General features: G+C 37.8%; 1 protein-coding gene across 2 annotated transcripts in view; it reads right to left on the bottom strand.

Moving 5' to 3' along the window:
- The window catches only part of KIF13B (kinesin family member 13B), a 188827-nt gene that overhangs the window by 55704 nt on the left and 116653 nt on the right, over positions 1–16470 (bottom strand). For both annotated transcript variants that reach the window (XM_084886371.1, XM_084886372.1), the window contains exons 20-25: positions 15587–15736; positions 15164–15292; positions 8970–9140; positions 6331–6488; positions 4953–5085; positions 542–688 (exon numbers count right to left, since the gene is read on the bottom strand). In XM_084886371.1, coding sequence (XP_084742497.1) covers positions 542–688; positions 4953–5085; positions 6331–6488; positions 8970–9140; positions 15164–15292; positions 15587–15736 — 888 coding nt within the window. The remainder of the gene's footprint in view (positions 1–541; positions 689–4952; positions 5086–6330; positions 6489–8969; positions 9141–15163; positions 15293–15586; positions 15737–16470) is intronic.

The raw sequence follows: 16470 nt of genomic DNA, 5'->3' as shown, positions 1-16470 counted from the left end.
CACTGAGCCAAACCAGTTTCGGCCATATTTTCTAATTTAATGAATAACATACTGCTTCATCTCCTGCCCATGCTCACCCTCACTCTTGGTTTGATAGTTCTCAGAAGGTTGGAGTAAAATCTTGAGCTTCTCATGGGAAAGTGAAGAATGTATATTTGACCTTTTCCGGGAACCAGTACAATACTTCCCCTGCTGGGTTTACAGTCCCACTCCCCAGGGGAAATCAAACACCTGCTGGCAGACAGTCCTTACAAACCAGTAGGGGGTTTCTGCAGAGGGTGGTGATGGAGGAGGTTAATCAGGAGTAGGCACTGAGGACTTTCTGGAGGCTAAGATGTTTGATTAACCCTCAGCTTGACACGTACCGGGACAAAACCAACAGTCTGTTACAGTGAGGTACCAGGTTAAAAAATAAAAAGACAGCAAAGGAAAACAAAAGGAATATTGAAAGAATTATTCGTGGAAGGCATTTTCTGACAGGTTCCCAGATACGCTCACCTAATGAGTCTTTTACAAGAACATAACAGGCCCAGTAACTCACATGGAAGGTCTCATGTGTCTTCGGGGATCTGAGTGCTCTAACTTTCACACACCCAATGCCAACGGACAATATACTTTCTTCCATCAGTGGTAACGTCCCAGACTCCTGCACAGTCTTCACTTCCACTTGTACTCGCCGGGACTGCCCCTGTAACACAGACAATTTTAACTACCTCTTAAAATTGGTTTCATTTGTAAAAATTTGGTTTATAGAGACCTCTACAGGCTGATGTTAGGAAAAGCATTTAATTTGGAGATACTATCCTATTTTAAATGTGAAATAGCATACTACAAACTGAAAAACTAATCATGATAAATTAGCTTTTAAGCAAGTAGAAAATCACAGAACAAATATATGGTTTACACATTTTTAATAAGAAACGTTAAAAGAAAACATTCTAACAAGAGAAACGCAAATAGCTAGACAATAAAAAACATTCAACTTACTAATAATCAAATAAATACAAATTAAAATTAGCAGGATACATAGTTATTTTCACTTACTAAGCTGACAATTATCTTTTAAAAAGGCAATTTCCAAAATTTCCCAAAGTAGTTACCTTACATACACTATTGGTGGGAATATAAATTGGTAAAGCTTTCTGCAAAGCAATTTGAATAAAAAATTTAAGTTTTCCTTGACCCAGCAATTCAACTTTCTGGGAATATCTTCTAAGTAAATAATGAGGTATGCATTTAAAGAATCATAAAGCAATGTTAAGAATAAAAAAACAACTAGTTATATAATCAAATGTAAAAATATTGTTAACTGCTTAAAACTTTACTATATATAATAAAATGTAGCTGTAAAAAATATACATTAGAGGATTTTAAGTTAAAATATAGAGAGTATATTGACAGATGTTATATGATAGATGTTACCTAGACTTTTAAGAAAAGAGCAGATTGGCCAGTGGTTGGGCATCGACCTATGAACCAGGAGGTCACAGTTTGATCCCTGGTCAGGGAACGTGCCTGATTGCAGGCTCAATCCCCAATAGAGGGCTTGCAGGAGGCAACCGGTCAATGATTCTCATCATTGATATTTCTATTTCTCTTTCTCTTTCCTTTTCCTGTCCTCTCTGAAATCCATAAAAATATATTTGAAAATAAAAACATAAAAAAGAACAAATTACCAAACCCAGCCTATGTAATATGATTTAAGTAATAAGCAAAATAAAAATAAGAATGATTAATACTATCCTGGATTCATTGGTCTAATTCCCAAATAAAATAAGTTTAACCAAACTGCAAAATAAAGAATTGATCAGAGAATATCCCTTCGTAGGCACATTTTTTCAGAATATGTGTATCTCTGTATATTTACAATGAAACAATACATTTCTTTAAACCCTCAGCATTCCCAAATTACTGACTTCAAAGTTGGTTTATAAAATACAGAATTAAAAATATAACTTAAAAAATGGATTTTGAATATACAATTTCAAGTCAGTTACTCTTCCCCTCTTCCATCAGATTTTAATTCCCAAGAGCTTTGCATTATCAGTAAAGTCAACTAAGGCAATGACTGATTTGAAAAGATAGGTTACAGATGTATTTTCATTTCATATTTTCCAAGGACTATGCATCAGGTATTTTGTGGAAAGAATACCTCAGAAAAAATTGTAATTGTCTAAAATAGTTTAGGTAATTATTTACTTTGCCTAAAACAGAAAGTGATCTATTTTAAATGTGTGCCCAAATGTGAAAGGTAAAGTACATATACTTTGGGGAGGATTCAAGATAAGGAGAGGGGCCGAAACCAGTTTGGCTCAGTGGATAGAGCCTCAGCCTGCGGACTGAAAGGTCCCGGGTTCAATTCCGGTTAAGGGCATGTACCTTGGTTGAGGGTTCATCCCCAGTAAGGGGTGTGCAAGAGGCAGCTGATTGATGATTCTCTCTCATCAATGTTTCTAGCTCTCTATCCCTCTCCTTTCCTCTTTGTAAAAAATCAATAAAATATATATATTTTTTTAAAAGATAAGGAGAGGGAAGGAAAGAAGGGAAAAGATCCAGTAATGGCTCAATGTTCCACAGGAAGAGCTTTGATCAATATACTTAAACAGTTTCACTGAATTTCTTTTTGTTTTTCCACTGAACTTCTTGTAACTGCTGATATTTAACCATTTTTAACGATAAAACAGCAATTTCATATGTTAATCTAACCAGTTTCCCCTCCCATTTTCCTGTTCTAGAACAGTAGGTTCCAATTTTGAAATATATTAAATTCAATGAGCCTACCATCAACACCCTCCATGAATTAGCTACAACCTCTTCTGTCACTGTTTTCCAGCTCTCCCCCACGTTACTTTCTACTTTATTCCAACCTCCTTATCTTTATTCTTCATCCCTGACCTTTACATACGAAAAAATCTCCAGCCTTTGCATGATACTTTCAGCATCCGGTTAAGATGCATATGCTTCAAAAAGAGTCTTTCCTGATAAACCCAACCTACCTTTAAACACTTATTATATAGGTTGTCAGAAGTATGACAAATACTTAAGTATTCAATTTACACTAAACCACAGAAAATTATCTGGTCTTGCCTTCCAGGAGATGAATTTCTAAGGCATCTAACAAGGATATATTTAGATTTAACAGATGTTCAGAAAAAGATGTTCTTCGCACCCTTAAGAACCCTATTTTATGTCTATATCTCGTGCTATAATTTAAACTAATTTCCTTCTGCTTTCAGTTCCTTGACCTTACATGCATGAAGAATTTGCTAAAATTCATTTGCTGGGGTTAGAGAATAAATGCTTTTCATCTTCCTCCTATTAAAACATTTAGAAACTTAAATATTTAAGAAAACTTTCTATTTCCTTTAACCTTTTCTCATATTTTGCTATGAATGATTTGAACATTCATTTACTAGAGCTATTCTAATACTTGACTATTGTTCTAATATATGGAAACTATCATAGGATGCAATATTCTAAAAAAATTATGAATTAATATAAAGCATGGCAAAAAAAAAAAAAAAGGAGTATTTCCAAATCTACTATGTAAATTCTATTAGGATGTTCTCTCATCTTTAGTTAGCAGCATAGACACTTTCCAGATTACAACCTGCCTGGGGTCAAGTAATAGTTCCCACGTATTTCTCTGCTGTATTGATTCCTGGAAGGTATCATATCTGCCTAGTAGCATTTATTTAACTCCTCCTGTGGTATCATAAAAAGATATTTGATCTTTGTCCTTCATTCCTGGCAAACAGCTCATAAAACTTTTGGACTATCCGGAATGATAAAGGTTATAGGCGCATCTTTTAATAAAGTGACTTTTAATGTGGCGACTCATGGCAGGCTCCCAGATAATTTGGTCATTAGGAAGACCACGCCTTGATTAGAAGTTGGAACTTTCAGCCTCACCCCTCAGAGAGAGAGGAGAGAGGGGCTGGAAATTATGGCCAATGGCAAATGTTGTCATAATCATTCCTACATAATGGAACATACATAAAAACTTACAAAAGATGGGGTTCAGAGAGCTTCCTGGTTGATGCTGGGAGAGTGGCATACACAGAGATTCCTCATCCCATACCTGACTCATGTATCTCTTCCATTTGGCCGTTCCTGCATTGTATCCTTTATAATAAACTGGTAGCAGTATGTAATAGGCTTTCCCAAGTTTTGTGAGCCATTCTACAATTTATCAAACCCTTGGAGGAGTGTTATGAGAGCCCCTGACTGCAACCAAGTCAAACAGAAGTATGGGTAACCTGGGAACTCGATACTTGGCATAGGAATCAGAAGCAACGGCACTTTTATGATTAAGTCTATGCCCTGAAACCTGTGGACTCTGAGCTAACTCTGGCAGGTAAGGTAGAAACTGAATTGAACAGTAGGACACCCACTAATGTCTGCAGAGCATTGGTTGGTGTCAGGAGGAAATATGACTTCTCACCTTCCATGTGCCAAGCACAGTGCTTCATATATAATATCTCTAATCTTCACACCAACCCTACAAAGTTGGTATTATCACCACCTCCACTCCATTAAAGGTCCTGAGAGGTCACTGGACATGCTCACGGGAAACCCTAACAGGTTAGACTCTGGAGGTTTGTTCTTCCTACCGTATCCCTGTTTCTCCTTGTTTTTGTAAATATTCTAATGTTACTTAATATGTTTTATTTTGTACAATTTAATGTTAAGTTGTTCTTTAAAGCTTATCTCTTTATTATTTAAATCTAACAGAAACTGGCTTCAAAATATTATAAATATAAATAATAAATCATTTTTTAAGATGAAAGAAAATACACATGAAGCAGGAGATGATTTTAACATAAGAAATGGAATTGGCCAGTCTAACTTTAATTATCACTGACATTTCTGTCAAAGAAATCCAATAGAAAGCTTTATGGTACCAAAGACTTTAATGTGAACATTCAGAATAACATTCATAATTCTGTTACCTGCCGGAGTTGGAAGATTCCTCCTGTAGGCACATCCTTTGCAGAAATTACTTCTACGGGGCAGTATTCACCATTCTCATTCTGTTCCAAGATCTGAACCCAGAATTCCATTTTCCTGGTGACTTCACTCCATCTAGGAAATAGTTGAAATTCTTGGAAAATCATACATTTCTATTTCAGTACAAGCAGCTTAGGCTCCTACATGAGATTTAACAATGATAATGACCTCCAAACAGAGTAGTGAAATAGAATGATCTGTAGCTCAACGAGTAATATGCAAGTACATATTAGCAAATGTAAATGGAAGCAAAGTTAAATAAATAGTATCAGAACTAAAACTAAAACTTTCAGGGGTCATTTCCATAGTTCATTACTAGAGGAGTTTCTCTGAACATGTAGAACACCAGAACCAGAAATGGCTCTTTTATTTTGTTCAGAAAGGTATGATGCCCAGCCGGTGTGGCTCCGTGGTTAAGTATCAACCTATCAATCAGGATTGTCATGGTTCGATTCCCTGTCAGGGCACATGCCCAGGTTTTGACTTGATACTCAGTAGGAGGCATTGCAAGAGGGAGCCAATCAATGATTCTCTCATCATCTATTCTTCTATCTCTCCCTCTTCCTTCCTCTCTGAAATCAATTTAAATATATATATATATATATATATATATATATATATATATATATATATAAAATAAAAAGGTATGAAAACTACAAATCTATTTCAGTGATTATTTAAAAATCTAAACATTGTAACCAGTGGGACAGGAGCAAGTACAGTGATTATCTTTTCATAAGTAGATAAATATATGCTTTAGGAATTTGACAAGTATCTTTGCTCACATAAAAAAACCCTCAATGTCTAATGTAGAATTTGCTAAATCTTTCTAACTGCAAAATAAGAACATCTGGTTTTCATTTAAAAATAGATCAAAAGTACAAATATATGTGCTCTTTCAGTCATTTCCTTTTAACGCCTTTTTTTTTTTTTTTTAACTCTTCTTTTAAAATCCTGATCAACAAATAAGCCTGCCTCCTCCCATCACCGATGCCATGTGAAAAGAACTTTGAGCTAAGGAAAAATCAGTAAACTTGAATTCTAGAACATATCTTGATCCCTTTTCTCTACAATTGATTAATTGGAAGTAATTCATAATAAGCTATCTATTCTCCAAAAATGTAGTATTTCACTCTTTATACTTAACTACCCATATATTTAACTTCCTTCTATCTTCCTCTAAAGAAGTTTAATTGTGCTATTAATGACCTGGCAACACCACCATCTGTTACTAGTGATAATGCCCAGGAAAGGACAACCTTTATAAACGGCAGTATTTAATCTCTAGCAATTTGTAAAAATTGTAAGTGGAAAATTCACCTGTCCCGAAGACTACGTGTTTTTGCTTGAATAATCCCCAAATCCCACAGGGCTGGGTTTTTCCGTGGGTCGGTCATCTTATGGCCATATATTTCAATTGCCAGTGCCCCTTCTGAAAGATGCTCTAGAAAGTCTTCAGTGATGTTAACAGAAAACTCCTAAAAAAAATTTTAAAAAATCACAGAAAAGGAAACACTTTCTGTTTACCTTATGATAACTTGTACCATATACTTCATGAAGAAGAAAAATAGAAAAGACTGTTTTAGTTATAGAACAGAACTGCTGTTATATTACATCCATAATGAATTCTCAGATGGTCTAAGGTTCTTGACTTTAAAAATGATACCTCTAATTTAAAAAAAAATGTTTCACCTTGAAAATCTATTATGAAAGACCAGCATTGTATTCTGTTTTGTTAGCAATACTTTGAGAGCAATTTTAAAAAGTATAAACAATTATATTAAGAATTATAATATAACAAAAAAGAATTATAACAATGACCTATGATGTCTTTATAAAAGAGTGTAGCTGTGTGTTGGAAAAATATTTTTCCCAAATTTTAGGAAGTTATCTCCAATAATAGAAAAGAAAAGAAAAAATGATCATCAGTACAAAAAAAATCACCTAAATTAAAAAAAAAATTCTCCCACCCTGTCCATCTTTACACATGTATTTAAGACAGCATTTTGCAATAGTTATGATTAAGTGCTAAAAACCCTTTATGTGTAAAAGTGATAGAATCTCCTCTCTCTCTCTCTCTCTCTCTCGCTCTCTCTCTCTCTCTCTCTCTCTCTCTCTTTTTTTTTTTTAATATATTTTATTGATTTTTTTACAGAGAGGAAGGGAGAGAGATAGAGAGCCAGAAACGTCAATGAGAGAGAAACATCGACCAGCCGCCTCCTGCACACACCTCACCGGGGATGTGTCTGCAACCAACGCACATGCCCTTGACCGGAATCGAACCCGGGAGCCTCCAGTCCGCAGACCGACACTCTACCACTGAGCCAAACTGGCTTCGGCTCTTTCACTCTCTCTTGATCTTAATCTTAATACACTAAAGGTATTTCTACATTTTAAATACTAATTAGAGATTTCTCTCTTGAAAAAAAAATGAGATATGTCAATTGTGCCACAGTAGAAAAAGGGGATCTAAAATCTGACATTCCCAGCTCTGCTGGTTACCAGCCATGGGCAAACTGGTCTCTCTGAATGGCTTCTTCTGCTGTAAAAAAGCACCCTCATCAAATAAAACGGTGGAAAAGGTCAAATGAGAGAATAATATCAGTGCCTAGAAGAGCACTGGGTATTCAATAAAGTTAGTTTTTGTCTCTTTTCTATCTTTACTTTTCTTTAAAACACTGGTGTCTTAGCCTTTTTAGATGATAATTTCTCCAATCTATAATAACAAAAGCGTAATATGCAAATCAACCGAATGGCCAAACAGTGGAATGGCCATACAGACAACCTTTTGGAATGACCAGTGGGTAGAGGGGGACAGGGCCATGAGGCAGGCAGGGCAGTGAGGGCTGAGAGACAGCCTACGCAGCCAGGGCTGCGAGGCAGCAGCTGATGCAGCCAGGATGCAAGGGTAGGCCCTTGCACAAATTTCATGCATTGGACCTCCAGTAATCTCTCTATATAAAGAAGTAATATGCAAATAAGGCTGGGAATCCACAACGGGTCACAACCAGACAAGAGAAGGTTGGGCGCGCAGATGAGGCCTAGAGCAGAAATGAGACAGAGGCAGGGGGTCCTGCTCAAGCAGGCACGGCGACTCGGGCGGCCCTGGAGTGGACACAGGCAGGGAGGCCAGCGCTGCATGGTGCTGGGCTCACGGCAGCCGTGGGCTCAGGTAGCCATGAGTCCCAGCAGCTGCGAGGGCAGGGCTCATGGCAGGAATGGGCTCAGGCAGCTGTGGGCTCAGGCAACCATGAACCCTGGAGGCTGGGAGTCCTGGGGCTCATGGCAGGCATGCGCTCATGGCAACTGTGGGCTCAGGCAGCCATGAGCCCTGGTGGTTGCAAGGCCCGGGGCTCAGGCCTTGTAGCTCTTGCAGCTGTCAGTGGCAGCAGTGGCAGCAGTGGCAGCAGCAGCAGCAGGATGATGGGGGTGATGTCTTCCCTGATCAACCCGGCCACCTCCCACAGAGAGTCCAAACTGTGGCTTAGCTGTCAGTAGGACATCCCGTGAGGGCTCCAAGACTGTGAGAGGGAGGACAGCCTGAGGGGCACCCCCTCCAGTGCACGAATTTTTTTGCACCGGGCCTCTAGTCTAATATAAAAACTGGATTCTTTTTGGAGAAGAGCACACATGTACACACACATATGTAAGTGTGTATGTGTGTATGTATTCACACAAAAGTTAACTTTTGATTACGGAGGAATTAACTGCATTGACACTTTGGTTTAGTTTTGGTTTTCCCCCAGCTTTACTGAGATATAAATGACATATAGCATTGTGTAAGTTTAAGGTGTGTAATGTACTGATAACACTTCATATTTTTTATATAGCACCATTCTAAGAATTTCTGATCTAAGACACATATCGGTACCAAATTATTCAACTTAATAAGGTTCGTTTTCTTGTTTTGTGTCTATCTGAGTAATTAAATGTTGACCAAGTCTGGAAGGCACACTTACTTTGCAATGATCAAAGACAACCATGCACTGAGGCTGCTTGCTGACAGGAGAGGATGAAGTGTCCACTTCCGGTGCGACCATTACTGGCTCCTGTTGATCCCAAAAGTTGTACTTGCAGAATACAAAGTGGGACAGATGCTGTGGCAACCCAGTGGCTTGGAGTATTTTAACCTGAAAGAAAAGGAAGGTTCTTTTAGTTTTTAACTCAAAGAGTTTCAAGAAATACTTAGTCAGGGATGTGGATTCCAGTCCTGTCACTAACTGTTGGTTTATGTTGACCAAATCCCATTCATTCTAGACTGTACTTCTGCCCTAGTCATATTTAGCAAGAGGTTGACAAGGGTAACAAAGGTAACAACCTTGACTATAAAGTTGGATGTTTTAAAGCATTTACAGACTGATGAAAAACATTTAAATTCTAATTTATTATAACATCATCATAATCATCCTATCCTAATATATAAAAAGCCAGGGGCTGTCACAACCAAAACAACAGGACAGATGATCAAACACAGGCTGCCTGGGGTGACAAGGTTGGCAGGGGGGTTAATGAGGGATGATCAAATGACTGAACAGCAAGCTGCCTGGGGCGATCAGGCTAGCTGGGGTGGGGGCAGTTGGGGGTGACTAGGCTGGCAGGGGGAGGCAGTAGGGGGGACCAGGCTGGCGGGGGCCGGCAGTTAGGGTGACCAGGCCACCAGAGGGGGTAAGTTAGGAGCAATCAGGCCGGCAGGCAGAAATGGTTAGGGGTGATCAGCCTGGCAGGGGGAGGGTAGTTAGGGGCAATCAGGCAGGCAGGTAGGTGAGCAATTAGGAGCCAGCAGTCCCAGATTATGAGAGAGATTTTTTTTTATGCTGATTTAATTGGCAGTCAGACATCCCATGAGGGGTCCCGGATTGGAGAGGGTGCAAGCTGGGCTGAGGCGGCCCCCGCTCCTGCCCCCCATGCATAAATTTTGTGCACGGGCCTCTAGGATTATCAATAATCAACTCAGAAGAAAGAAGCTCTCGCCGAAACCGGTTTGGCTCAGTGGATAGAGTGTCAGCCTGCGGACTGAAAGATTCTGGGTTCGATTCTGGTCAAGGGCGTGTACCTTTGTTGCGGGCACATCCCCAGTAGGGGGTGTGCAGGAGGCAGCTGATCGATGTTTCTCTCTCATCGATGTTTCTGACTCTCTATCCCTCTCCCTTCCTCTCTGTAAAAAAAATCAATAAAATATATATTTTTTAATAAAAGAAGCTCTCAAACATCAACACCATTCCATAATACAAATTTGATTAATGAATACATCATAAGAACACAGAATTGTAAAGAATGATGAAGAATGCATATGTGCCAATAAGCAAAAAAATCATTTACTTGATACTTTAAAGTTTGTTTCTTTTTAACAAGGTTCTAAGTAGACTATTACATGTGACTAAAGCATTTTGGGGAAAACTCTAAAGGCCTCATGAATGTAAAGTTTAGAGATCTGGAGGGGTAAACAGTGGAGATTAAAGAAATGCCAATAACAGATTTTAAAGAAGCCAAATATTTTAAATATTTCTTTTGACAGCTAGCATCAAATTGATTTTTTTAAGCTGAAGTTTTTGTGTTAAGTTGTAATATTCTAAGACTCCTCCAATTATGAAGGAAACTAAATCCTAAAATTAATTAAGTGAAACTAAATTCTGATGTTATAACTGATTAGGCCAACTTTCATACGACTGAGCATTTATTTACTCTTCACCTGGTCTCTTCCTTGCATGTTGTAGGATGTACTCTATCTCCAGTAAATAAATTTAACAAAAGTAGATTTGAATATGTGTGAGAAGTTGATGTAGTTCAGCAAACACAAATATAATAGTCTTAGCACTTGAGGAAGTCTTAATAATGCCACATAAAATCTTACAAGGCAAATGACTTTATTTTCTTCTATACCAGGTCCATAATGGCTGAGCAGTAAATGGAAACGCCTGTTATTATCCATATTTTCCTGTGACTGCAACAAGAGTTTGAAAATCTAGATGGTAATTCCCTGACAGGCTATGAAAGATGAATTGACTAATACATTACATTCATCCAAACCAAATACGGTAATCTGAATTAAGCAATTACTTTTTTCTTAAATTTTAAAAACTATCACTTTTTTTTATTAAGTGTTAAAAGTGATTATTATATTCTTTAAGTTGAGGCAATGTGGTATTTGGGAAAATTATAAGATTTTGGAGTATATAGATCCAAATAAAAATCTCTGCCACTTATTAGCTTCCGTTTTTGAGCAAATTACTTTTAAAATTACATTTTAGTTTCCTTAGGCTTAGTTTTTCTCCTAAGTATAACAGGATAGCTAGCTAATGATACTAGTGTGAGGAATGACCATTACCAATGAAATGAAATGAATAAAAAGGCTCTGAGTGAATAGATGTTCAATATGTACCTCCTTGTGATTGAATTCCACCTGAAAGCTTTTTTTTTTTTAGACATCAATCTCAGTTTTGGGGGTAAAATAAATAAGCAAACAAGGTTTTATACACTAAACTTTTCCCTACAGGCAATTTCTTGGGAATGAGACTGCCAGGAATGAAGAACAACAGGATATAACAGAATGAGGAATATCTAGAAATAGGTTTGGGGTTCTTTTCCAGTTTTAGTTTTTGCCTACAGAAACCAAAAGTCACCACAAGGTGTCAGGATACCACAGACTTCAATCAGCTCACCACTGCTCAAGATACTGGAGTCCAACAATGTCAGAAGACATTGATGTGGTTTAGAATTTTAAAATACACTAATTGTATCTAATGCAATTGAAAATGTCAATATGTACAAACTTTCTTTCACCCCAGAAAAATAAACCCAGGCTTTTTGTATGGGCTGGCGACACTCTCTTTACCCATGCAATAAAAGTGTCCCCAGACAGGTTTGGTTTGTTTTTTTCTAATAATATTTTGTTTGCTATCACTTAGTTTATTTGTCTTCCTCCTTTTATACAAAAGGCTATTGTATGCTCAGAATATGTTCTCTAAAAACCACTTTCAATTAAAAGGAATCAGGTTCCCTGGAGAAATGTCTAATTCCAGGTCTAGAAGAAGAAATGTACAGGATGAGACCAGAATATTCATCGTACCTGAATGCAAGAAAGCTAGCAAAGTTTATGAGGGTTAAGGTTGTGTCAAAGGACTCAAAAACCAACTGAAGAGGCCTCACAGGCCAAAGATGGGATCATCTGAACTTCAATGGACTGATACACATCAAATATATTTAAAACTAAAAGTTCATAATGATATTAAAACTAAAATCAAAAAGAAATTTCCTTGGCTGCTTTTGGATATTAGTAGGAAAATAATTCATTATGTTGAAAATCTAAGTAATGAGAGAAACTGGGATATTTACCATAGCAAAATAGTTGATAATAGAAAGATTCTCTCTATAGAAGTATTCCAGCTAATAACTGAAGGAAAAATAGAATTATAGCATCATTTTTTTTTCTAATACCTAATGAAATGTCTAGGTAATGAACACTAATGATCACTAACCACCTTGAAAGAGAACCAGACATAATGTGCCTTGTGAAAAAAAAAATAATGAAGTATCTTCTCTACTCCTCTCCCTATACATTGTCTGTATATCTACATAGCAATTAATGAAAAACACAGCATAACATGTTAAATAATACCAATCAGTAAAATGAAGACTTTGAGAAAATATAATAGCCCATTTTCTAAAATAAATTGTAGGATAAGAAAGAATGAGAGACAAAAAGAAGCAGAGAGGAAGAACACCCACAAGTGACTGAGCCTAAATATTAAGACAGACTTCAGAGACATGTCAACTAAGACAATCAAAAAAACTGACTGAACAGTTCGTGATATTTAAGAAAGCATTCATTTTTTATTATATTTTAGTTTTATTTGATCTTTTTAAGTACTCCTTTTTTTGTTGTTGTGTTAATCCTCCCTAAGAATATTTTTTCATTGATTTTTAGAGAGAGTGGAAGCAAAAGGGAGAGATAGAGAGAAAGAAACATCCATGTGAGAGAGACACATTGATTGGTTGCCTCCTACATGTGCCCCAACCAAGGCGTGGGATCAAGCTTCCGTGGAGGTATGTGCCCTTCACTGGAATGGAAGCTGGGCCCTTCAGTCCATGGGTAGACGCTATATCCACTGAGCCAAACTGGCTAGGGCAAGTACTCTTCTTTTGGAGATTCTAAACTGTTTATAGACTAGAGGCCTGGTACACAAAAATCTATACATGGGTAGGGTTCCTAGGCCTGGCCAGTGATCAGGTCCAATCTGTGGGGTGAATGGCGGGGTGATTGGGGACCCCCACTGGCACCCGCTTTGGCTGGCCTGGCACAGCCCGCTCCCTCACCAGACACAACCCCTGCTGATGCCACTGGTTGGGGCCTGCAGGCTGGAGGCAGCTCCTGCATTGAGTGTCTGCGCTCTAGTAGTCAGTGTGCATCAAAGCGACCGATTGGTCTGCTAGTCATTAAGCAGTTTGGTAGCTTTTAATATATAGGATGAAATATGATGTTTGGAATTGCTTAAAAAGAATTCAAAGGAAGAAGTCAGTGCAGGAGTGGCTTAGATGTATGATTGGGACAAGACTGACCATGAGTTGATAATTGTCCAGGGAGGATGATTGAGGATCAATAACACTTTTTCTCACTACTTTTATGTTTGATAACTTTCACTAAAAAAAAATCTTCAGATTTTTAAACTTTTTTTTTTTAAAGCTTGTTACCCAGGACATACTACTTCTTAAGAGTGATAAAGATAAATTTTCCAAATGAGATAGTATCCTTTGTGTTACTTTACTAATGGTAAACTCACACAGTTGATCTTTCACACAGCTGCATTTACTGGTTCATCACCTTTAAAATGGGCCATACTGCCGAAACTAGTTTAGCTCAGTGAATGGAGTGTCGGTCTGCGGACTGAAAGGTCCCAGGTTCAATTCCAGTCAAGGGCATGTACATTGGTTGTGGGCACATCCCCATTAGGGGGTGTGCAGGAGGCAGCTGGTCGATGTTTCTCTCTCATCGATGTTTCTAGCTCTCTATCCCTCTCCCTTCCTCACTGTAAAAAATTAATAAAATATATTTAAATAAATAAGTAAAATAAAATGGGCCATACGGAGTCATCAAGCCTATGTCTCCATCTTTGATAATCCTATAACCTTAAAGGAGATGGTAGCAAAACAAGTACAATACAATAAAGAGTAACCTTTTAGGGAATTAAGAATCTCCTGCTAATCCTGAAGCAACTGACTTAAAACATATGAGGCCTTCTTAATATATACAGAGATCTATAGAAAGTAGCCCAACTTCCCATGCTTGACAGCTAATGCCTACTTTCAATATCAACTTCCATCCTAGAAACATGTGCTAAGACCCAGGAATGGACACAGGATAGATTATGAAGAGTTCAGGTCAGGCTTTTTCTACTTCACATTTGAATGGTCTTGTACACTGTTCCAATGTCCCTTGCTAATTTCTCTTCCTTAAAAACCTTTTTAACTGCTTTCTCTATGATTCTTAAGCAATGGCAGGATGGCCCACTGGAGTAGATTTGGAAATGTCTGAAGGGGTTTTTCCCCCCATTGTCATGAGTGACAGAGGTGGCACTACCTCTGCTGACTGTGACGACAGGAATGTGATAACCTACCTAAAATCTACCGAGCAATTGCCCATGAAAATACCATAACTCCTTCTGGGGTAAGAGTTATACATAGCACACTCTCCTTCAAGTTCACTTGGAATCTCATTTTTCCAGAAATTTTCCTCAGACCTTACTATCAGAATCAATTACCTCTCCTCTGTGTCCCAGAATGTCTGGCCTACCTCCCTCAGAGCACCAGCGTTACACAACATTAGAGTCTAAATTGCAAGCCCTTTTCTTCCTGCTCTTCCCATGCATGCCATTCATGGGCTATGTGTTGAGTGTTATCTGTCAGACATTATGCCAGGCACTACAGATATAAAGATGAACAAGACAGGATTCCAACTCTCAAGGACCACTCTGTGTAGTTCGTGCCTATGTGTAAGGGCCTCTACTCTATCATAAAATACTAAATACTAAAGATTTACTTCACTATAGCTATTTTCAAAATTTGAAAAAGAACACAATATTTATCATCCTCAATTTAACACCTACAATCCTCAAAATCCATCACACTTATCCTACTTGTAAATGAAATGGGGACTTACCATGCATGTGAGTTTGTTCTCATGGGTCTCCTTATCAAAGGAGGTATCTGCAGCGTCATCTCCTCCGGCAATCCTTTCCGTAATGTCACCACTGATCCGCATCACCTCGACATGCAGCCGACCTGCCACCTGCAACAATGAGGAAAAAGCAGGTCCTTTTTCCAGAGTTTGTTATTTCTTCTGCTTTAGAGTCAAGTGGTTAGGTTACTGGTAAATGAGAATTTAGAAGCCTAGCTTCTAATAGTTCCTTTTTTCCAAAGTACTTGGAATAATCATCATAAGGCAGTATAAAAACACAGGTATTAATAACGCATACAGCTATTGCTTGTTATTATTGACAAAAAATTGTATCTATATATTATCAATACTCTACTGTTTAGTGAACCATTCTCTGCAGGATAAAGGCATGCATATGACACTAACCTCTCCTTTCTGGTTGACAATTGGTACAGCATATTGTAACTTCACATCATAGAAGAGGGACTCAAGGAAGACATTCGCCACCCCAATGAGACTGTGATTTTCCTGCTCATCATAGAATGGATCGGCACGTTTGAAGTAAGATCGTATTACCTTCAAAAAGATTCAGAACATACAACCTCAGAAAATCTACTAAAATAAAATGAATTCAACCCACTACTTTCAATGCACTCTAATAAAGTCATTAAACTCAGCTGAAGTATAGCACTGTATTGTGCTTACTCTCTCCTCTCCCCATTCCTATTTTAGAATAAATGATCAGCATTCTTCACCCATGAGAGGGCAATCCCCATAATGCAATCCCCATAACTTTTCTTTTTTTTTTAATTTTAAAAATTTATTTTTTAACAACAGTTGACATACAATACTATTAGTTTTAGGTATATAGCATAGTGTACCTTATGTACCTTATGAAGTGATCACTCCAATCACTCTAGTACCCATCTAATACCATACATAGTATTATTAACTATATTCCTTATGCTATACTTTACATCCCTGTGACTATGTCATTACTTTTATCATTCCTTCTCCTTTACCTGGAAATCTTGCCATGAAAACATAGAAGACACACACTGACTACAAAAAGAAATAAAATGTATAGGAGAACTCTTCCATTTTTCATTCATATCTATTCTACTTGTTCCTACAAGAATATAAGGTATTGCCGTAACCAGTTTGGCTCAATGGATAGAGCATCAGCCTGCAGACTGAAGGGTCACGGGTTTGATTCTGGTCAAGGGCATGTATCTTGGTTGTGGGCACATCCCCAGTAAGGGATGTGCAGGAGGCAGCTGATTGATGATTCTCTCTCATCGATGTTTCTG

This window comes from Pipistrellus hanaki (genome assembly GCF_964339955.1).
Source record: "Pipistrellus hanaki genome assembly, chromosome: 5".
NCBI classification, from domain to species: domain Eukaryota; kingdom Metazoa; phylum Chordata; class Mammalia; order Chiroptera; family Vespertilionidae; genus Pipistrellus; species Pipistrellus hanaki.
Note: the sequence above shows the minus strand (reverse complement) of the source record. Positions and strands in the feature narration are given on the sequence as shown.